The sequence below is a fragment of the Genypterus blacodes genome, unplaced genomic scaffold (assembly GCF_046128005.1).
Source record: "Genypterus blacodes isolate CSIRO-AG114 ecotype Tasmania unplaced genomic scaffold, CSIRO-AGI_Gbla_v1 ptg000055l_1, whole genome shotgun sequence".
In the NCBI taxonomy this organism is placed as follows: Eukaryota; Metazoa; Chordata; class Actinopteri; order Ophidiiformes; family Ophidiidae; genus Genypterus; species Genypterus blacodes.
In genome coordinates this window covers 6,976,652-6,998,880 of record NW_027466867.1, presented here as the reverse complement: position 1 = coordinate 6,998,880, position 22,229 = coordinate 6,976,652, and the positions used below count along the sequence as shown (strand labels likewise).

Genomic DNA, 22,229 nt, shown 5'->3' with positions numbered 1-22,229 from the left:
TTAATAAGGTTTTTTGGAAGTGCTGAACCTTAGTGCTTATACACTCAGTCTAAAATATTGCAACTAACATTTTTATTACTTCCATATTCATTTGTAGACACGCAGACACATGTGCATTTCGATCATGTTCATGTTTTATTGTAACATAAAAAATATTCTTTAGAACTTTCGTATCTTTCCCTGATTTCAGAAGTGAAGTCGGCACAGGTTCTTTGCGGTTGAGCGTCCAAAGAAGTCTAACGCAGACAGTAAATGAAAGGTCACGTTGGGCCAAACTGTAGTTGTAGAAGCTGCAACGTGTCCACAGTGAAACCAGAGTGCTTTGTGAAGCTGCCAGCTTTTCTTCTCCCTCTCTCTCCCTCTCTCTCTCTCTCTCTCTCTCCTCCCTGTTTGTAACATCACAGATAGGATGGCCAAACTTGATTTGGAAATGGTGGAGTGAAACATTAGTTTTTGTTCATGACTGTTGACACCTAGTGAGAACACAGACAAGTGTGCAGTGTGAGAAACAGTATTGGTATTAATATATATTGTTGCATTAAAGATTAAACACATGTGATTCTTTTTTGCATATAATGGTGTATGTCTTAAGAAGCAATTGGCACATGAATGCAATTTGTTTATTTAAGTCTTTTTTTTATATATTATATGCATTACTTTTTGCAATGTACAAGAAGCTTCTATGACAAGGCAAAGCTGTGAATCCTACAACTGAAGGTGTTTGATGCAAGAACTCCCAGAGATAAACTCTTATGACAATATGGCAATATGAATATGTATTCCACATGGGAAACACTTCATATATAGAAAATAGTAAACCTTTAATCCCAGAATGGCATTTAAAAAAAACTTAAAATCATCTTATCTGGTTTGCTCTCCATGCGCAGAATGAGCCCAACTGATTTATTAAAACTAACACATTGTGATCCACAGACAAAATGTTAAATAATAATAAAATAACTCCTTGGTCACATAGGCCTAACATGATCTATTCTGTTAAATAAAATCATCCAGTGTCCAAAAGAATCAAAGTCATCTCTCTGTCAGTATCTCAGGTTGGATGCTGAAAAGACAAATCACCTGCATGAAAAGTTTTTATAGAGAGAAAATCCATGGAAACCTGAAAATGATGAAAACGTGTCTGGTCTTAGGGAGAGTCAGAGCAGTAATGATGTCTGCTCTCACCATCCACGTTGAAAGATGTAACGTGAACTTGTTTGACATGCTGATGAGATGAGACGGCCCCTCTGTGATGAAGGAGGGACTCTGGGACCAGAACATGTACAAGTCCTTTGGTGCGTTCATGGACCTCCCCAAAAGCCTTTGGCATATAAAAGCCAAGCTTACTCATTTGTTTAGCAGTAGGGAGTTTCTGCTGGGGTCTGGAATTGGAGTTACACAGACCGGACCCTACCTTGTATGAGTGGTGTCTGAGGAGAAAAAGGATTCCCCCTTTACCACAGAGAATCTACATGTCTAATATTTAGACATGTTCAGCTTTGTGGATATTCGGTTAGCGCTTTTGCTCAGCGCAACGGTGCTTTTGGTGCGGGCTCAAGGCGAGGATGACAGTAAGTATCCCTTTGAAACATTGATTTGAGTTGTTTTGTGAGGGACTGTGGCACCCTAAGGACCCGGATAGACAGCAGAGGATGCTGATATGGATGTCCAATGTCTCTACTGAGCATGTGACGGTGAAGTGTGGTACTCAGTGAGGCGTTGGGATGATTATTGGGGAAATCTTGAAGCATAAAACGGGATTCTTATTGTTTGCTGCACATACAAGCGAGGTGCGTCCTGTTTCTGCTGCTGCTGGAGCGCAAGTGTGTTTTCCAGAGCGCATCTGTGACGCGCAGAGACAGAACATTGGGTTCAAAGTGGGTTAGGCAGAATGCACGCATGAAAAACACTGACATTGAAGAAAATACAATTGAAATTATGCTTAGAAGTCAGTTTTTGTCAGAACTTTATCAGAAAATGCGCGTCACATTTTATAACTTTGAGTGGAAGACTTTGATTGCAGAAGGTCCATTTTTCGATAGTTCCATAATAAAAACACCAAAACTTAACACAGAGAAGTTTTTCTAGTCACAAAAAAGGACAAAGCAGAGATCTAGTCAGCTCTTAACGTTTTACACTTTTCCCATAAAGTTGCATGGGGAATTTGACTTTTTGAACAAACAAATTTGCTCAGCCTGTGTTTAACTTTATAAATATATTAAAAAGTAAAGTGGAAACTTTGCTTTTGTTCGACGTCGTCTTCGAAATTGTCTAGACATCGATTAATCATTGTACAGAGGAGGGTGTGAGGCGAAACCGCTGTTTGTTGGTCAATAGCGCTACTCTGTGGCACATACTGGGATTGCAGTCCCACGTCCAACCTTCAAACCACGGTCCTCCCACCGCTTAGGTCCAACCACAGACACACACACCCACCAGGCCAAAATGTGACTAAACCAAGAGACATTTTCTCCTCGTCGGTTTTTGGAAAAACTCACTTAATTATATGTGAGCTAGAGTTCTGGATACAGCCTGGCAGCGGTCTACATTTATTCTGTCATCCACCACAGGCCTAAATAACCTTCAGCCCCAGAGACAGACACTAACCAGAGACAGTGACGTTACTCTGGTATCCTAGTAGTTTATCAAGATGTCAAATAAAAGTTCAGGAAAGTCACCAAACATCAAATTGAAGAGTGAATAACCAATTCTAATATCTTGAAGGTTTTGGCACATTCAGACTAAGTGCGAAACCAGTTTTGCTGAAACTTTATTGCATTTAATGAGGAAAGGACCTGAATTGCAGCCTCGATGTGCGTTGGACTACAAAAGGCTCTAAAGGAGTTCAGAGGCCAAACCTATACAGTTAATGATTGCCTTGGATAAATTAGTAGAGTAGAGCAGCAGAGGCCAGGATTCAGCATTTGTAGTTGCAAACAGTGTGGAGTTTTAAGTGTGTGGTCTAGGCCTTTTTGGACGGAGCAGTTTCCCATATGGCGAACATCTGTGTAGGTGTAGCCAAGGATAAACTACTACTACTGCTAAACTACTTTACCTACTTTACATATTAGAGATCCTTTCTTGCATACTACACATTTTGCCATAAATGCCAACTGTATTTGCCCTTACCTACTGTTACCAAGCTCACAGCGGGTCTCTCTTCTCAGGCCCATTCGGCAGCTGCCAATTAGACGGACAGGACTACAACGACAAGGATGTATGGAAACCAGAGCCCTGCCAGATCTGCGTCTGCGACAGCGGAACCGTCATGTGCGATGAGGTGATCTGCGAGGATACATCTGATTGCGCTGACCCCATCATCCCCGACGGAGAGTGCTGCCCTATCTGCCCTGACGGAGATGGTACACTACCTTCATCTTCCTCAGCATTTTTTATTTTTGGTTCAGTAAGAGTTTTGGCGGCACCTAGTGCTCCCCGGTTCGACCTTGACCATCCGTGACTTCCTCGCCAGAAAGGGACTTGAGGCCTTAAACTTACCTGCTTGTGTGGGGATTTACCTTTGGATTTACCCTTTGTTGAGTTCTTTTTTTAATATGTATTCATTTAAAGATGGATTACACCTGCTTTGGCGAAGTCTGGCAGTGATTATCTTAATTTCTCAACACACTGACATGTAGGATGAGACGACAAGGGCTTAAGATAAGATAAGATCAAATGTATTTATCCCTCAAGGCGGAATTTATTGATGTTTTGACATGTCACATTTTACAACATATATTTCCAACCCTTCCCCTTCAGAAATCATACAACCACATGGATATCGATCTAAATCAATCAGTCTTTTGAGGTCCAGATTGGACCTGATATAGATTTGTCGCTTTATTAAGTTTCTTAATACTAGATCCTCTCGGCTTCATCTAAGATTACCTGTTGTAATGATGATTTTGTGGTTTTGTAAATGTGAACAAGGTTTTGATTTTGTCTTCTTCTCCATTGGTGCTGTAGGAGCCCCACCGCCAGACTATGAGGTATTTTGTCTTTAAACTTTTTAAAAGATATGAGGTCATAATTTCATTACAGTTATTTTTCTTGAGCAATGCATGCATGGCCAAGTTTAGTTTAATTTGTCATAACGTGCTTGTCATTAGTGTACATATTCTCTTTCTTGCACACTTTCTGTTATGAACAAAACATTCCAGCATAGCCTCATTGTCTTCTTCTGCCTGTCCACAGACTTCTCAGGGAGAGACTGGTCCCAAGGGAGACAGGGTAGGTTCCATTTCATTTCATCTTCACTCACATTCCTATCCTTTTGGTCTACGGTATCAGTTGATTGTTGTAATACTTTGATATACTGTACATATATTGTATACTCTATCAGATAATATTGATTGTGGCCAACATAGCAGAGGTGACTTTGTTTTGAGAGATATTTTTTAAATAGGATTATGTTCTATGATTGGTTGAATTGGCCCCAAAAAACTCATAACAAAGTGTTTTATTACTGTCACAACCCCTGCATCTCTGCTGCAGTGCATGGATTGAGTGTGTCCTACAAATGGGGCATAATTAGTGTTACCAGACAGTTACTTACTAAATATCTGAAAATGTTCAATTATACTGAACCTGAATCCTGATGAAACTACGATGTAATTGTGATGATGACCTTTGGAGATATAGGTCAAAGGGTCATAAGGTCACATTTGAAGCGGCGATGGTTACATTGGATAAGGTCACATTAGATATTACGTAAGAGTCTTTTTAACACCTCTTGATTCTAACTTGATCAGAGGCATATTTTAATTTCAAATCAACACAAAAAACATTTAAGTTCTCCAGAATAGCAGCACAGAAGGAAATATATTTAAATAAAGCAAATGAATAATAGAGGTAGCACGTGTTTACTATCACATTATTCACAATATGCTATGAACACACACAATTCTTGCTGTACGACAAATAAACTCTCACAGTAAACTGGAAGAATGAAATAATCATTAAAATCCTGCTAAGAGACCATATTTGTCTGATTTTTTTCAGGGTGCTTCTGGTCTTCCTGGCAACGATGGAATCCCCGGACAGCCTGGCCTTCCCGGTCCCCCAGGCCCCCCTGGCCCCCCTGGCCTTGGCGGAGTAAGTATTTACCCACCCAAACCCAGGAAGTCACAGATTCAGACCTAAATCTCATAATTAAATCTGAAACCCCCATGACTCCCTTGGTTAGAGAATAAACATCATCAGCTACAGATGGGCAAAAGTTACTACACTACTTACTAGTCACTACACACGGTTCTGAAAGTATAATTTCAGTATAAATTACAGCTAAATAAATTACATGACTAAATCGTCTTCATCTTTTCCCTTCCAGAACTTCGCTCCTCAGATGAACTATGGTGATCACTCCAAATCCGGCGGTGGCCAACCTCAACCCGGCCCAATGGTAAGTGGCAGGTTTACTCCCTCCCTGTATCGCCCCTGAGTGGTCTGCTAAGCCATAAGAAGACAACTTTTACTGCTACATATACAAAAAGGTTCCTTTGAACTAAATATGAAGTATTCCTCCTCATGCTCAGTGCTTTGGTGTGTAACTCAGCTAATCGCTTGTTGTGTTGTCAGTTATCACACACGCAAATAAAGAGAATCTAACAACCTTATTTTCCTAATCTTCAAAAACAGGGTGCTATGGGTCCTCGTGGTTCTCCTGGACCCGCTGGTTCCTCTGTAAGTATTTCATGATAGTAACTCATAGAAAATGAACAAAAAACTAAATATATTAGCGCTGAACATTGTATTGACCCACTGTCCTCATTGTCCCTCAGGGTCCTCAGGGTTTCACTGGTCCCTCTGGCGAGCCTGGTGAGCCTGGAGCATCTGTGAGTATACCAAATGTTTCCCATAGCTTGTCCTTGTACAACAAATACAACAAATTGCACTTCCTGTTGTAATCACTGACCCACTGACAAATATTTCAACACACGCACACATTCAAATAGAGAAGTACATGTTTACTAAAAGATTCTCACATTGATATTCTGAGATAGTTTGCTAATGCAGTCATTTATTGGTGTTTCTAGGGTCCCATGGGTTCTCGTGGACCCGCTGGCCCCCCTGGAAAGAACGGAGATGATGTAAGTGATCTTCTGAGTCTGAACCGTTCCTGTAAGATGCTGTTTCTTGTACAATTGTGTAGAAACATTACCAACAGAACGACATTGATAACACTATCTACTGTCATATCTATCATATGACTTCTGTAGAATTTATTAATTGGGGGTAAAACTTTTGTTGATTCTTTCACATCCCGATCTGGTTTTGCTAACCTCCTTGTGTGTCTCTGACAGGGTGAGCCCGGTAAGGCTGGTCGCCCCGGTGAGCGTGGACCTGCTGGCCCTCAGGTGAGTGTTGCCAATGCAGGAGAACCAGTTGCAGATTCTATATGGCATTTATGTTAAAGCCGTTTAGGTCGAACCAGGTCACACATACTAAGAGATACCTCTTGTTTTCCTTCTGCAGGGAGCTCGTGGATTCCCCGGAACAGCTGGACTCCCTGGCATCAAGGGACACAGAGTAAGGATTTAAGTGCATGAAGTTCTATCAGAGACGTTTTTCTATTGCTGCAGTGTTGGGATCTGAGCTCATGATATCGATTCATTTTGTCTGCAGGGTTTCAGCGGTTTGGATGGAGCTAAGGGAGACGCCGGACCTGCTGGCCCCAAGGTAAGATGACAGGATGTGTGTGATTCAATGGAAAACTTATCATCGTAATCTTCCAATTCAAGTTGTAATTTTCTTTACTAATTGTTCCTTCTCTGTACAGGGAGAGCCTGGTTCCTCTGGTGAGAATGGAGTTGCTGGCAGCATGGTGAGTTCAGCTCATCTCTGTCATTCAGCATTTCAGGACCTGTGTAGCTTTGCTGACACAGATTGGATCTTATGAATCTAACAACATTGTCTCTCTTTGTCTTTCCCAGGGTGCTCGTGGTCTTCCTGGTGAGAGAGGTCGCCCCGGAGCTCCTGGCCCATCTGTAAGAACTGTCATGCTTCTATACTGTCTACGATGTACCATGTCTTTGTATGAAAAGCAACTTAAATTTGCAAATAATATGGCCTTTGTGTGGTCATAAAACTAACCCTTTGATTCCCTCACCTCTTCAGGGTGCTCGTGGTAACGATGGCAACAGTGGTGCTGCTGGTCCCCCTGTAAGTATTGTTGTTTACATATTGTAGTGTTATACAACCACTTAGAAATACATGTAGATTATATATCTCATTTATTTCAAATTGTCTGGTGACATCACCACCTGATACACTTGTTTTGGTACCAAACACACTCTCTGTAATTTAGAGATTCACTCTTAGATAGACTTTCCAACAGGATGTTATCTTGCATGTGACTTTAACATCTCACATTGTTATTTTGCAGGGACCAACTGGACCTTCTGGTGCCCCTGGCTTCCCCGGTGGTGCTGGAACTAAGGTAAGTCTTCTAGTTGGCCGGCCATTTTTAATAGGCATACATTACACACCCGTTTCACTATATCCAGGTTGGTTATTGTAATGAAAACATAACAAGCTGTAGGAACTGTGGCCCTGACAGCTTGGGAGAAAATAAAGGAAACCATGATGGTAGCTTTCCTCATTAGTCCCTTACATATTCTGCATTTGCTGCAGTGTTTGGAAAATTGGGGACCTTTAACCTCTGAAATCACCTTTTTAGACCGTAGGAGATATAGGAAATAGTCTAGTAGGAACAATAATACTAATTCACATTATCTCCTATCCTTTCAATATGATCAGCCATTAGCCAGTATGTTGCAAAACATATAGGATGTTTTGCTGGAGGACATTTGTCACTAGTGATGATGAATTATAATGTAATGTAGCTCTCACCTGTTACAAAATCACAACAATATTGGTTAGTTTCAGAATTTAAATGTGCCTAGAGTCCCCCGAAAACCCTGTTTAAATAAAAAATGTGGAAATATGAAATATGGATAGTTTCCCCATCATTTTCATTTACCACTGACCTACTGACTCACTCACTCACTCACTCACTATACAAACTGGAAGATTTCTTTGACATTATTACTGAAATACAGCATTTTTTTCCCATCACAGGGAGAGACTGGTACTCAGGGAGGCCGTGGATCCGAGGGAGCCCAGGGATCTCGTGGTGAGCCTGGTAACCCTGGACCTTCTGGTGCTGCTGGAGCTGCTGTGAGTAAATACTGGCCTTGTAAATGCAAGTTGATTTAACTTTTCGTCCAAACACAACAATTTTTAATTTTTACCTTTCTCTCACAACAACAGGGTAACCCTGGATCCGATGGCTCCGCTGGTGCTAAGGGTTCTCCTGTAAGTATCTATTGATCTAGACATCAGATCTTCTTGACACTTGAATCCTCAAATCCTGAAGTTGAAATGACACCCACTGACACCCACCGCTGCATCCCACAGGGTCCCTCTGGTATTGCTGGTGCCCCTGGCTTCCCAGGATCTCGTGGTCCTGCTGGAGCCCAGGGAGGTGTTGGTGCCCCTGGTGCCAAGGGTAACAATGTGAGTAGACACTATTTTGGTGTGAATTAAAAGGAAATATTGTTTATAAATACTGGTCTTTGGCATCACAGAGAACCAGGTTCACATGACACCATAAATAATACCTGTGTTTCTGCCAACAGGGAGACAATGGTCCCTCTGGTCCTAGGGGAGAGCCTGGTGCAAAGGGAGAGGGTGTAAGTACTTTTACCCACAGAATGATGTATGATGTAGGGGGGTTCAACATGGAAGTGCTCAGGTATAAACAACTGCCCATCCTTGGTTTCTTCTCCAGGGTCCCGCTGGAGTTGGAGGACTCCCTGGCCCCTCTGGTGAGGAGGGAAAGAGAGGAGGTCGTGGTGAGCCCGGTGGCGGTGGACCTCGTGGAGGCCCTGGAGAGCGTGTATGTTGCCTCTTCTTTCTCAGCACCTGCATGGAGCAGGAAAACTAAATCATGACTCCTGGACCAGTTGTTTTACAGAATGCCGGAAGCGACCAAGATGTTAACATTCCATGTTTAGCATCAACATACATTCAATCTCATACACTCTCAAAGTGCTAAAAGAATACACACTCTCATCACTTATTGAAGCAACAATCTGCATTTTGTTTGTGTTTGCTAAATTCCCGGGGGGATTTTGCCACTAGATGTACCCCTTTACATGGCAAGTAGTGACATTGTTGTGTATTTCTGTTCCATTAGGGTGCCCCTGGTTCCCGTGGATACCCTGGAACTGATGGAGCTGCTGGTGGCAAGGTGAGTCACTGTGGTCACCCAAGGAGTCTGAAAGCTGTTTCGTACACATCTCTACGTTGGTTGAGATATGTGTAAATACTCATTCACACCCATTTGATTGATTTCACTCAGCACATATGTTAGGTAAAACACAATCAAACCAATTCACCATGAGTAATTTAAGTTCAGTTTAACCACATTAATAACACTCACTATTACAACAAGTAATTTCTCCCTAACTTTTTGTCATTTGCATGACAGGGAGGCCCTGGTGAGCGCGGTGCCAATGGCGCTTTGGGACCTCAGGGTGCCACTGGTGAGTCTGGAATCTCTGGCGTACCCGGTGCCCCTGGACCAAAGGTGAGATTTGCAATATTTTTCCTCTGATGCATTTTTAACACTGAACCTTTGGTTTTGAGGATGGCTTACATCTAAAACTGTCTCTCCGTAGGGAGTGAATGGTAGCCCTGGAAGCTCTGGCCATGAGGGCAAAGCTGGACCTGCTGTGAGTAATGACTCCATAATAACTTCCAGTGTTACTGACTTCTAAATACCAACTTTGTCATTCACGAGGACATTAGTTGTACAATGAAGACAGATTGCTGTTTAAAAGGGATAGGAGAGGAAATGCTCAGTATTCTCCTTTTTTTTGCTGGTGTATTTTAGGGTTCTCCTGGACAAGACGGTCGCTCTGGACCTTCTGGCCCCGGTGGAGCCAGAGGACTTCCTGGAGTTATGGGATTCCCTGGACCCAAAGGAGTTTCTGTAAGTTAAGGCCTTACACATCTTTTCCCATTATTTTCATGTGCAAAAATAGACATTTAGCAGGTGTACAGGTAGGATATCTCTATAAACTAGTAGGATTATTATGAATTTTGTTATAGTCAGAATGCAGACATGACATCAGGTAACACAATTGTAGCACTTTTGATAAAAATAAATATTAAAGATATAAATTGAATTGAAATTTGAATCTAATAAGGAAAAGTGATGCAAAGTCTTTTTTCCCCCACAGGGTGATGCTGGCAAGCCTGGCGAGAGAGGTGTTGCTGGACCTAGTGGCTCTCTTGTAAGTACTCACATATGTTGTAAATTATACAAATCAATCTTTACGTACAGAAAAATATGTTTGATATCATCACAGGAAGCAAGTTGATATTTGGGTTTGATGTAAAATACATGTTTTTGGCTCGTAGGGTGCCCCTGGCAAAGATGGTGATGTTGGTGCTCCTGGACCTTCCGGCCCCGGTGTAAGTATCTTTTCTGCATTATTTATGGCTATACTGATACTGATATTGCCATTTTTATCTACTGCTATTAGTAGAGATGGGCCTCATAAGAGAGATATTACAGAACATGACAAAATATATATCTGTCCCAAGATTACTCATCATTTTGTTTGTTCTTTTCTATTCAGGGACCAGCTGGAGACAAGGGAGAGCAGGGACCATCTGGTGGTCCTGGATTCCAGGTAAGATTGTGAGAGTGATCCAGTAAGCTGAGCATTGCCGTTTATTTTGTTTGCATGATTCACAATTATGTAACAATTTCCCCTTTTTAACGCAAACTTTCTCCTTATTATTTGTGCAGGGTCTTCCTGGACCTCAGGGTGCTACTGGTGAGACTGGCAAGCCTGGTGAGCAGGTAAGGGTCACAGAAAATTGGGAATCTACCTTCTCTGACAGTGTATTTCTGTAAGCTCTCATATATCTATTTAAATACTGGGCAGTGATTAAGACAGGCTTGATCCTATAACCTACATGACTCAGACATGAAGCATACAACCATGCACAGCACTTTCAGCAGCAATTTTTGTATTTCATATGGTCAATGTTTTGCAATCATACACATCATAGATTGCCTTGATGGCACCTGTACCTCACCCCAGAACATATTGTCGCCATAAACAATGATAACCATGATCTGTCTGTGTCTTGTACAGGGAGGTCCTGGTGAGGCTGGACCCCATGGCCCATCTGGATCCAGAGTGAGTACCAGCTGCTTAGATTCACATTTCACAAATATGTCCTTTTCTGTATTCAATCTGAGACACCATTTCACTTTTTCTTAAGTTAGGCATGGCTGACACATGTGTTTTCTCCTGTAGGGTGAGAGAGGTAACCCCGGTGAGCGTGGTGGCGCTGGACCAGCTGGTCCCAACGGACCTCGTGGTGCTCATGGTCCTTCTGGAAGCGATGGCCCTAAGGTAGGACATCAAGCTCTTATATAAGAAGACATTACATCACATTGAGCTCAAGAACTGATTTAACTCAAGCCAGAAGATCGCAAACATGGAAGCTTAGTTGTAAGTCAAGAAAAACTATTTAAAATGAGAAGAAAAGGCAAGGCCCACAAAGTAGGCCTATAGGGTTACATATATATATATATATATGTATATATATAGAAATATCTCATTTCTGTTCAGGTTTCAAGGTTTCAGTCACTCTGGGTTGTAAGATTTTAGATATTTCATCCATATAAACCAGGCTACACACACATTTGACCACGTTTAAGAGAAATGATGAGGTACATTGGAATAATGTCAACACCTGATGTGTTTTGTTGAAAGCTTGCAGAGAAAAGGTCCAGACTGACCAGATTTCAGCACATACAGTATACATTTTACACACACACTGATATCTGCTGATTATTCCATCTAGCAGTGGATTGTTCAAATGCAGCAGAACGTATGAATTGAGTTAAATGTGTATGTTTCTGTTGCTGTGTGCGTGTGCAGGGAGAGCCTGGTGCTGGAGGTGCCCCTGGTGGTGCTGGAGGTTCTGGTATGCAGGGAATGCCCGGTGAGCGTGGTGCTTCCGGTCTTCATGGTGCTAAGGGAGAGAGAGTAAGTATCTCATATTAATCTAGTTTAATAAAGTGACTTTCCACAGAAAATCAACAGAATCTTAATATATTTCGTTTGGCTAAATTTGATCAATAATCAATATGAGTTGTAATTGTGTGAACTGTCTCTCTTCTCAGGGTGATGCTGGTGTCAAGGGTGCCGAGGGTCCTGCCGGCAAAGACGGCAGTCGTGGTTTGACTGGTGCTATTGGTCTCCCCGGACCCTCTGGTGCTCCTGGTGAGAAGGTGAGACTGGACACGACTTGAGTTTTAGCCTAAACTAATTTTCTTGAATTTTCTGATTATTCTTGTGTGCTTTGCAAACAAATGAGAACAAGACTACTTGGTTCTTGAAGCAGTATAATGAATCTCCGGATACATTTACATATAAATGTAACTTTTAATTTGAATTGAGTTTCTTTGCACCATGAAATAAGTGTATAGGATGGCTGACCAGCTTGTCGACCAGCTTAATGATCCTCTCTGCTCTGGTTTTAGGGAGAGGTTGGCCCTGTTGGAGTTTCCGGAGCTACTGGACCCCGTGGTTCCCCTGTAAGTTAAATATGTATATGTGTAATCATATAAGATATACACAATATTTTGTTGTAAATTTAGACACAGTGACTTGACTTATCACTAACCTGCTCCCTTCCCCATCAATCACACAGGGTGAGCGTGGAGAGGGCGGTCCCTCTGGACCTGCTGGATTCGCTGGACCCCCTGTAAGAAGCCTTAAAAGTTTCATTCATCTAAATTATTTTTCAGCTTTAGATCCCATAAACTGTGTGAAACTATAACCCGTTATTCTCTATCATCTCACAACAGGGTGCTGATGGACAACCTGGAGCCAAGGGAGAGTCTGGTGACAGTGGACCCAAGGGAGATGCTGGTGCTCCTGGCCCCGGTGGACCTGTTGGACCCTCTGGTCCTCAGGTACGTTGGACCACATATCACATTAACAGCATCGGCAAAATTATTGAAAATCAATGACCAATCACAGCATGCCGACCTCTTTTACTATGACTACATCACTATCTAAGGCACATTTAATAACTCTGTCTTGATCTCCTCTCTGTTTTTCAAATGTTTGTGACAACAGGGATCTAGCGGACCATCCGGACCTAAGGGCGCAACTGGTGGTGCTGGATCCCCTGTAAGTATCCACTTCTGAGCTACTGTACAGTTTGAAACCATTGAAACTGGACACCAATTGAAACTAATAACTTTATTCTCTTAATATTAATTATTTTTTGTGTATTTGTAGGGTGCCACTGGCTTCCCTGGACCTGCTGGCAGAGTTGGACCCCCTGGCCCTGCTGTAAGTTTTATCACCAGGTAGTAGATTAAGTGTGGCTGGATGAGACTCAGCTTAACTGGCTTCTTTTGCGTGTTTCCAGGGAGCCTCTGGACCCCCAGGACCTCTTGGACCTGTTGGCAAAGACGGCATGAGGGGAAGTCGCGGTGAGACTGGTGTTGCCGGTCGCCCCGGTGAGGTTGGTGGTGTTGGACCTGGAGGAGCCCCAGGAGAGAAGGGATCTACTGGTAGTGATGGAGCCTCTGTAAGCCAACTGAAACTCAACAACTGAAACCAGAATATCACAGTTGAGCACATGTGTGGGTAGTTGATAATGCGTCTCTCTGTGCAGGGTACTAGTGGTATCCCTGGACCTCAGGGTGTGACTGGACAGCGTGGTATTGTCGGTCTGCCTGGACAGCGTGGAGAGCGCGGTTTCTCTGGTCTTCCTGGAACATCTGTGAGTATTTTGTCTCTTTGTCTCATGATGTACATGCTGTCCTTCGAAATTCGGACCAATCTTTCTATATCGTCTGCAGAATGTGACACCTTTATACATTACTGAAGCGCACGATTTAACTGCCTGTCTTCTTTTTTACCCAGGGAGAGCCTGGAAAGCAGGGACCTGGAGGAGGTCTTGGTGAGCGTGGACCTCCCGGACCCTCTGGACCCCCAGGACAGTCTGGTGCTCCCGGAGAGGCTGGTCGTGAGGTATGAGGTCCCACTCTGCCGTATACGCACTTGAACTCTATTGTAATGTTCTGAGCTTTGGATGATGATTGACCCGCGTCACTCTCCTTGCACAGGGATCTTCCGGTCATGATGGTGCCCCTGGTCGCGATGGAGCTTCTGGCCCCAAGGTAAGCCACTCCCTCCCTCTTTGTATTAATTATCAACTCCCAAATAAACTCTTAACTCAAGTCTCACTGGAGTCGCTTCCTGTTCCTTCTCAAGGGAGACCGTGGTGAGTCTGGCAATGCCGGACCCCCTGGACCTCCTGGTTCTCCCGGTGGCCCTGGACACGCTGGCCCCACAGGAAAGACTGGTGACCGTGGAGAGTCTGTAAGAATCCTTCCTGCTTGATCCACTTCTGAATCTGATGATATGTGTTGTGTGTTGCTTTTAAAGGCAGCTATCACCATTTGATTGTTGATTATTGTTTGATCTGTTCATCTCCCCGTCCGTTCTTTTTAGGGTCCCGCTGGCCCTGCTGGTTCTTCTGGCCCCGCTGGTGTCCGTGGACCTGCTGTAAGTTTGTTACAGAAACATTTAACTTTTTGTATACATTTTCACCGAAATGTAGATTGATTTCAAAGTCTAGAACAGAAGATATTGCATGTTGACCTCATGTTTGCTTTCAATCAGGGCCCCGCTGGTGGCAAGGGAGACAGAGGAGAGTCTGGAGAGGCTGGAGATAGAGGCCACAAGGGACACAGAGGATTCACTGGCATGCAGGGTCTGCCCGGAACTGCTGTAAGTATTTACATACCCATTCGTACCATGATACAATGGCGGATTACATATAAAAGTTGTTGAATTGGCATTTTCAGGCCAGTTTTGACTGCATAGGATGTTGGTGCATTATTTTTGCCAGGTATGTGATATGATTTGAATGCTCTTAGGGTGTCCATGGAGAGCGTGGACCTGCTGGTGTCAATGGACCTGCTGGACCAAGAGTAAGTACAGATTTCTACAGCCCACTCTCTGGTGTGATGAAGCAAATCTTAGTCTTTTGTAGTAATTTTCTATGCTGTATATATGCTCCAGTAAGACATAAAGTAAGCATTGTACATAATAGAGGCTAGATGCTATACGACAGAATCGATGATGTAGTTTCCAGCTTTAAAACATTCACATGTCATAAAAGTAAATGACTGTTTACTGATGTTTCCTCTTAAGTGATCATGTGGTTTTTGCTTTAAAGGGACCCTCTGGATCTAATGGCTCCCCTGGTAAGGATGGCATGAACGGTCTGCCCGGACCTATTGGACCCCCTGGACCTCGTGGTCGCAATGGAGAGATGGGACCCATGGTAAGTTGTGCTATGTGCTTATCTTTTGGCACAAACATGTCCTCATTCAGAAACTCTCAAATGTTTGCCAATTGTAAACTACTCCCATCTTCAAACAGGGACCACCTGGACCTCCCGGTCCTGCTGGACCCCCTGGAGCTGCCGGTAGCGGCATGGACTTCGTCAGCGCACCTCTTCAGGAGAAGGCCCCAGATCCCTACCGTAGCGGTGGCCACTACCGTGCTGATGACCCTCAAGTGATGCGCGATCGTGACATGGAGGTTGACACCACCCTCAAGACCCTGACCCAGAAGATTGAGAAGATCCGTAGCCCAGACGGCACTCAGAAGAGCCCTGCCCGCATGTGCCGTGACCTGAGAATGTGCCACCCTGAGTGGAAGAGCGGTGAGTGCCACACAAGGTCCAGATCTGTACACCAACAGAACACTTTAGATCAGGTATGACAGGAGGATGAGCTCAACTTCAAACTGCTTTGTGTTCCTCTGTTTGAACAGGCGTGTACTGGGTTGATCCCAACCAGGGATCTGCTCTGGATGCCATCAAGGTCCACTGCAACATGGAGACTGGCGAGACTTGCATCCACCCCAGCGAGTCCAGCATCCCCATGAAGAACTGGTACCTCAGCAAGAACAGCAGAGAGAAGAAGAACGTCTGGTTCAGCGAGTCCATGACTGGTGGATTCCAGGTGAGAAGATAAAAAGACACTGCGGCTTACATGTTGCAGTTATTCACACTTAAACCTCTAAAACATAACAAAGTGCAGTTAAATGCTTCCCCCGTACAACCTCAACATCCCTCTCTCCTCTCCGCTACGTAGTTCCAGTATGGCAGCGATGGAGCTGATGCCGAGGATGTCCAGATCCAGATGACCTTCATGCGCCTGATGGCCAACCAGGCCTCTCAGAACATCACCTACCACTGCAAGAACAGCATTGCCTACATGGACTCCGCCACTGGCAACCTGAAGAAGGCTCTCCTTCTCCAGGGCTCCAACGACGTCGAGATCAGAGCCGAGGGCAACAGCCGCTTCACATACAACGTCGGCGAGGATGGCTGCACGGTGAGTTCTAATGGAAGATACAGAAGTTGCTCTTTCTTACAGTCTCCACTTCACCACTTTCTGACCTTTTCCTTCTTTCCACCCCTCTCCACAGTCACACACTGGCTCATGGGGCAAGACAGTCATCGACTACAAGACAACGAAAACATCCCGCCTGCCCATCATTGACATTGCTCCTATGGATGTTGGTGCACCTGATCAGGAATTTGGCGTCGAAGTTGGCCCCGTTTGCTTCTTGTAAAAAAGAAAGAAATATGGACATGACATTGTTGTTTTTTTCTAGCAGTCATCTCTAAATCTTTTTCTATGCATTCAAAACTCATTCGGCTGCCACTGGTCCACATGCTTAAAACCACTCTACTGAAGACGGTGTTTGTGTTTTTCCAACCATGAGAAGCATTTCTTTTTTTTCGGGACTGCAACTTCAACCGAAACCAACCACAAGGACACTTTAAAAGAAACTTTTGTTTCCACTGGCAACAAGAAAATAATATATGCTTATGTAAAAATTTCCCCCAGGAGTTTGACAAAAAACAAAATCCACACACAATGAAAACAGGTGATACTTTTTACCACTGCGGAAGGACATTGAAAACAACATGATATGTACCATTTTCTGGTGTTAAATAAATTGTAAAAAGTGTGAAGTGTCTTCTTATTCTGAATTCACTTTTTTTGGAAAAACACCTGAATGACAAAAAAAGAGCAAGACAAGGAAATCTGCCTTCATTGCAAATGTAGATGGCTACCTCAAACAAGAAATCCCCCCCAAATAAATGCAAGGGTATATTTTTACAACAAGTGTATTTGGGGGAAATCAACAACTTTTGAAGGTGCTTATCCAAATGAATGAGGTCCAGTTATTGGTGTTGATGGTGAAACTACCGCTGTCATACTGTAATTATTGCCACTAATGCCTGCAGAACCTTTGGTGCTAATAAATTGACTCATTGTCATGTTGTCTTTGCAGTGCAATTGTTTTCTTCTTAAGTGTTGGTTTGATTGACAGAGCTCCTCTGAACGGTGATCACTGCAGATGCATGCAATCGTGTCTATGTAGATAGAAGCAAGTGACTGGTTAAATCTCATTTCCCTGCCTCATGTGTTCAGTGTTGATCCTTCATGTCTGTTCTGTTTGCCCCCCCCTTTGGAAAACCTCCTCTTCACTAAAAACAAAACAGCACACATCTCCCAGCCTGTTGTTCATGTTGTTTGTTGATGTCATTTTTTCGCGAAGGGTTTCTTAAAAAAAAGATTGAAGCGGACCCACTTTCATGGTTTAAAGGAGAGATTCTGTACTTATTTTGTACATGTATAATAAATCGAGATGTTTTTAATTATTTTGGGTGCTGAAATAAAGCATGTGAAGTGGTCTACTCAGTGGCTGAGTTTTCACTGTCCTGTTTGCAACTGTTGTGAAACAAATACCAGCTTTAAGGATTTGGATAATACTCCACATATTGATTTCAGACACATGCAGGGATGAGGGTTCAACATCTGGCACCGATACAGAATTTAATCAGGTTTAGAAATCAACTGTTCCACAACAGTTGCACTGAATAACTTTGTATTAAGCAGCAGTGAAAACAAGGCCAACAATTGCTTATTTTTTACGACAACAATATAACTACAATGCAGCTGGCACCAGCCAACAGATGTCGAATGGATTAATCCTCTAATCAAGCAAGCTGTTCAAAGGAGAGACGTGCGTCATCGAGCTGCTTTGACCCCGAAACCAGGAAAGAAGCCAAACGAGCGACCCCTGCTGGACAGAGTAACAGGAGCAACTTCAACGTCCTCTGTTGCCTTTTCATGAAGTCTACTTCCCAATAAAAAGTCTTCAAATGATCAAACACCACCCAGTGTTTAAAAGCTGCAATGAGACTGTTTTCACAAATTCATGTAACAATTTGTCACACTTATTATAGTGCATTGCAGCAAAATACTTTGGGATTTTCTTTGGGATTTATTGATGTACACAACAATTATGAATGGAGCTTTTGATTTTTTTTTATTGGTAAAGAAAGATAGTGGAAATACAGGAAATCATACACTGCAGTGTTAAGTCACATTCAAAAAAGCAGTTATTGTGAGATTAATTGAACATAAAGAAGGAACAAAACAAGAAAACACCCACAGCAAATTATTGAAACAGAGAGAAATAAATTTGACGCTCAGCCTGTAGGTTTATCCATCCATGTTCTTACTTCCTGCAAGAAAAGACGTAATATTATGAGTATGCGGTATTCTATCCACATTAAATCCACATTTTGACCACAATGTTCCAGGTTGAAGCTTTACCTGGGCAGTGTGTCACTGTGAGGATCACTGTGAAAATAAATACAATTAACATTTAAAAACTATATATCTTCTTAATTAATTAAACTTTTTTTTTTTTTTTTTTACCATAATTAAGAAATAATTGAATTTAAATAAATAAAATAAAGAAATGTGAAGGCTTACTGCTGGGCCATAATCAGAGGGATTCTGGGGCTGTCAGACTGCATTGGTGGCGCTGTCTCACCAGTCCGGTAATTGAACATGGGCAGAGTGGACATAGGTGGAGGCGCTGCTCGGCTTCCAGCCATGCTCCTCAGCTCATCACCATTCCCAAGAATAGTGTGGTGGTGGTACAGCTGAATTCTGGAGAAAGGACAAAATCACAAATGCTGTTTGCTTTTGCCACAGGTGGAATCTCCAGAATTCAGTGTGATTGGTTCCCCCTTGGTTGCAATGTTTTATGTTCAAGTGGTCAGATGATAAAGTTTTGATATTGACATGTGACTCATTACATCACCAACAGTGTGTGAAGAGGAAGGTGAGCAGCTGCTGGACTTACTGATTTGTCTTTGCATTTCTTTTGTCACTGTGAAAAAGGAAAAGGAAATACATTAGTACCAGTGAAATAATAAAACTAAATCCCAAAAATTGGATATATGGTCAGTTGTTCCTCTACACTGAAGTCAATCCTACAATTTTCGAAAACTCTGCACATATGTACAAGACACTATAGTACTTGAGTGAACTATAGTGCAGATACATACACTCCTTCCCGTCTGCCAAACATGATGTAGGCCAGCAGGATACACAGAATGACAGCCAGGATCAGGGGCACAATCACTGTCACAATGTAGTCTGGAAAATAGTCTCTGCTTGGAGGAGACTCTGGAGGGTCGAAGTCTCCTCCGTCCTCCAGAATCCCAGAACCGACGGCGGGAGCAGGAGGAGCCGGCCCACGCTTAGTCAGATCAAACTACAGGGGCGAAGACAACACGTAACATTTTCTGTGTTCAATTACTTGATTTTATATTAGACATGCAACCGATGTTATTGTTAACATTTATTTTCAGCAAGTGCCCAAGCTCTTGCGTGTCCTCACCAGCTCAGTCTCGCACCAGGTGACACAGTTGCTGGGAATGCTGCAGAAGTTACAACCACCAGGGGGTTTCATTTTGGCCCCCACCTTGCACTGCTTCTCATGCGCTGATGTCATCACCCTCAGAAGACAGTCGGAGAAATACTGCTCCGACCCCACCTTCACGTACACTCTAAGACAAATCAGATTTATATTGTTATTAAGTGTTTCCAAGCTTATGGATTGTAAGGATGGCGAATCTAGTTTACCCTTCATAGTGTCCTGCAAGAGGAAGGGGCACCCTGCCGCCACGGTCCAGGGCATTAGTGATATTGATAATTTCCAAGGCCTCGGTGTCCCACAGCTTCTGCAAGTCCTGCTTTATCTCATCCTGAACAGGAGAGGGCAGCACCTTTTCAATCTCCCTCAGCTTGATGAAGAACTCAGCTTGATAGGGCACAATGGACTCTGCAGGAGCAAAAACCAGTGACAGCAGTGATTTAATAGGAGGTGGACGTAACGTTTATTACAGCAATAATGCCATCGTATTGTGCGCTATGTATTTATGATAGGACTTAATTTATGCATACCAGGGATGACTTTGATTATGAGGAGGTGTCTGGCTGTTTCATAGCTCCGTTTATTAATGGCATAAATCTGTTAGAGAGAAGTTGTGAGTTTATTTTGCATTATTTATGCTTAGGCTGAGTGACAGAACACATTAAAGAGCAATCCGAGTCCAACATCAGACTCATACAGTGTTGCTTTGCGATGTTGGCTTGGATCATTATGGCTATAACACAAATTAGTTTTTACTTCCAATCAGCCCCCCTTTCCCACATTTCCTATGATTCAACCCGAAGAGAAGGGATTGTCTGATATTTTATCATATATGTGTCAATACTAGTGTAAAGAAGTAACTGTGTACCTCGATAATACTTTTTCCCGGGGACGGCGGTGTGCCATAGAGGAAGCCATTATCATACGGGTGCCTTTGGGTGAAACGGAGCCACTCTGGCAGGTCTGGGAAATTCTGCAGGTTGCACTTAAAAAGCATGGGGTCATCATACAAACGCCCAGCTATACAACATTCAAAGCAAGATGGAGAGAGAAACACAAACACAATGAGAAATCTGTATCTGTATCCATGTATACGGATATGATCAGGTTTATATGACTTGGGTTCTTACCGTAGAGTTTTGACAATGGTTCAAAGTCATTCTGGAAGGTCTCTCTCATCAGCTCATATGTGAATAACTTCCCCACAGGAATGCTGAATTTGATCTCTGCATTGGCCCCACATAGTCCTACAGCATAAACTGTGTGGAAAGCAAGCACAATAACCAATGTTTCAGCGGAATTATGTAAAATAATCAAACAAACATGTAGACTCAGTGGAATAAGATCTAACCTTGACTTTAGAATATGACAACAAAGTCTGAAGTTGTTGTTAGTCACTCCTGCTTTCTTTGACAATTTAGAACAGGATTAGATCGTTTATGGCAAGAAGCCCAGAATTGATACTAAAATAGGATCAAGGTCCACTGATTTTTTGTGATGAATTAAGTTTGAAAATGAAGGAATAAACTTGCCTGTCAGAAAGAAGAGCCAGCTCCCACAGCCTGCCATTTTGTTTTGGCCTGTGATTGACAGAGACAAGCGGAGAGAGGGCTTGGTCGCAGCCAAAGCCCCCTCAGTGCTATATTTACCCCCCTGCACACCTAATAACATCCGGATGTGTGTGTGTGTGTGTGTGTGTGTGTGTGTGTGTGTGTGTGTGTGTGTGTGTGTGTGTGTGTGTGTGTGTGTGTGTGTGTGCAATAAATAACAAGATAGATAGTTACATAGATAAGGCACAAATGAAATATCTAGATATTAAAAGTGCTCAGAATAAAATCAGATTTTGCCGTGTTGGACATACACACTAAAGACCGCTAGGTGGCGCCACTGTTCTACTGAAAGTGATATACATCCTGTTTGACGTCGCCTCAAGCTTTTCTGTCTTAAATCAAATCTTATTTACGGTTTTAAGGTTGAGGTTTATGCTTAAAGCGTCACCCTTATGTACACGCGTGTAAATAATTGAAGAACTTCATGTCTGGATTTGTTTTAATCTTACAAACAAATCTTCCTCACTTATGAAACTAAATACAGGAGGGAACAGGTAGTGAGTCAGAGTCTGCAGAGAAAGCAGCGCCTTCATCGTGCTCAGTGATAATGTTTAATATCTGCAGGATAATATCTGCATCGGCGGACGCAAAGTGCAGGAAGCCACAGTGCAGCCTGCAAATAACGGATGTGTGACCAGAGGTTTGACGCGACCTGCGTTTCACTGGGTCCTACTGCTAGTCGTTTGACGTTACCAAATGGTCTGATCTAGTAGAGACACTGTCCATTTCCCTCAAGGGACAC

General features: G+C 42.9%; 2 protein-coding genes across 2 annotated transcripts; one reads left to right on the top strand and one right to left on the bottom strand.

The window, feature by feature from the left end:
* Positions 1-1,354: 1,354 nt before the first annotated feature.
* On the top strand, positions 1,355-17,845 carry col1a1b (collagen, type I, alpha 1b). The gene is made up of 51 exons (XM_076151692.1): positions 1,355-1,571; positions 3,168-3,362; positions 3,967-3,989; positions 4,195-4,230; positions 5,002-5,094; positions 5,330-5,401; positions 5,638-5,682; positions 5,781-5,834; positions 6,036-6,089; positions 6,303-6,356; positions 6,475-6,528; positions 6,625-6,678; positions 6,779-6,823; positions 6,933-6,986; positions 7,117-7,161; positions 7,385-7,438; positions 8,080-8,178; positions 8,272-8,316; positions 8,419-8,517; positions 8,640-8,693; positions 8,792-8,899; positions 9,200-9,253; positions 9,494-9,592; positions 9,684-9,737; positions 9,899-9,997; positions 10,248-10,301; positions 10,429-10,482; positions 10,650-10,703; positions 10,823-10,876; positions 11,175-11,219; positions 11,340-11,438; positions 11,970-12,077; positions 12,215-12,322; positions 12,575-12,628; positions 12,745-12,798; positions 12,902-13,009; positions 13,176-13,229; positions 13,341-13,394; positions 13,474-13,635; positions 13,723-13,830; positions 13,974-14,081; positions 14,177-14,230; positions 14,325-14,432; positions 14,565-14,618; positions 14,736-14,843; positions 14,993-15,046; positions 15,295-15,402; positions 15,501-15,786; positions 15,897-16,087; positions 16,220-16,462; positions 16,557-17,845. Exons 1-51 carry the CDS (start codon positions 1,490-1,492, stop codon positions 16,701-16,703), a joined length of 4,356 nt encoding a protein of 1,451 aa, XP_076007807.1. The 5' UTR covers positions 1,355-1,489; the 3' UTR covers positions 16,704-17,845.
* A 1,076-nt stretch (positions 17,846-18,921) lies between these two features.
* On the bottom strand, positions 18,922-22,020 carry sgca (sarcoglycan, alpha). The gene is made up of 7 exons (XM_076151774.1): positions 21,954-22,020; positions 21,008-21,136; positions 20,757-20,897; positions 20,087-20,285; positions 19,842-20,010; positions 19,507-19,715; positions 18,922-19,105 (listed from the first exon to the last, which is right to left on the bottom strand). Exons 1-7 carry the CDS (start codon positions 22,018-22,020, stop codon positions 18,922-18,924), a joined length of 1,098 nt encoding a protein of 365 aa, XP_076007889.1.
* Positions 22,021-22,229: the final 209 nt, after the last annotated feature.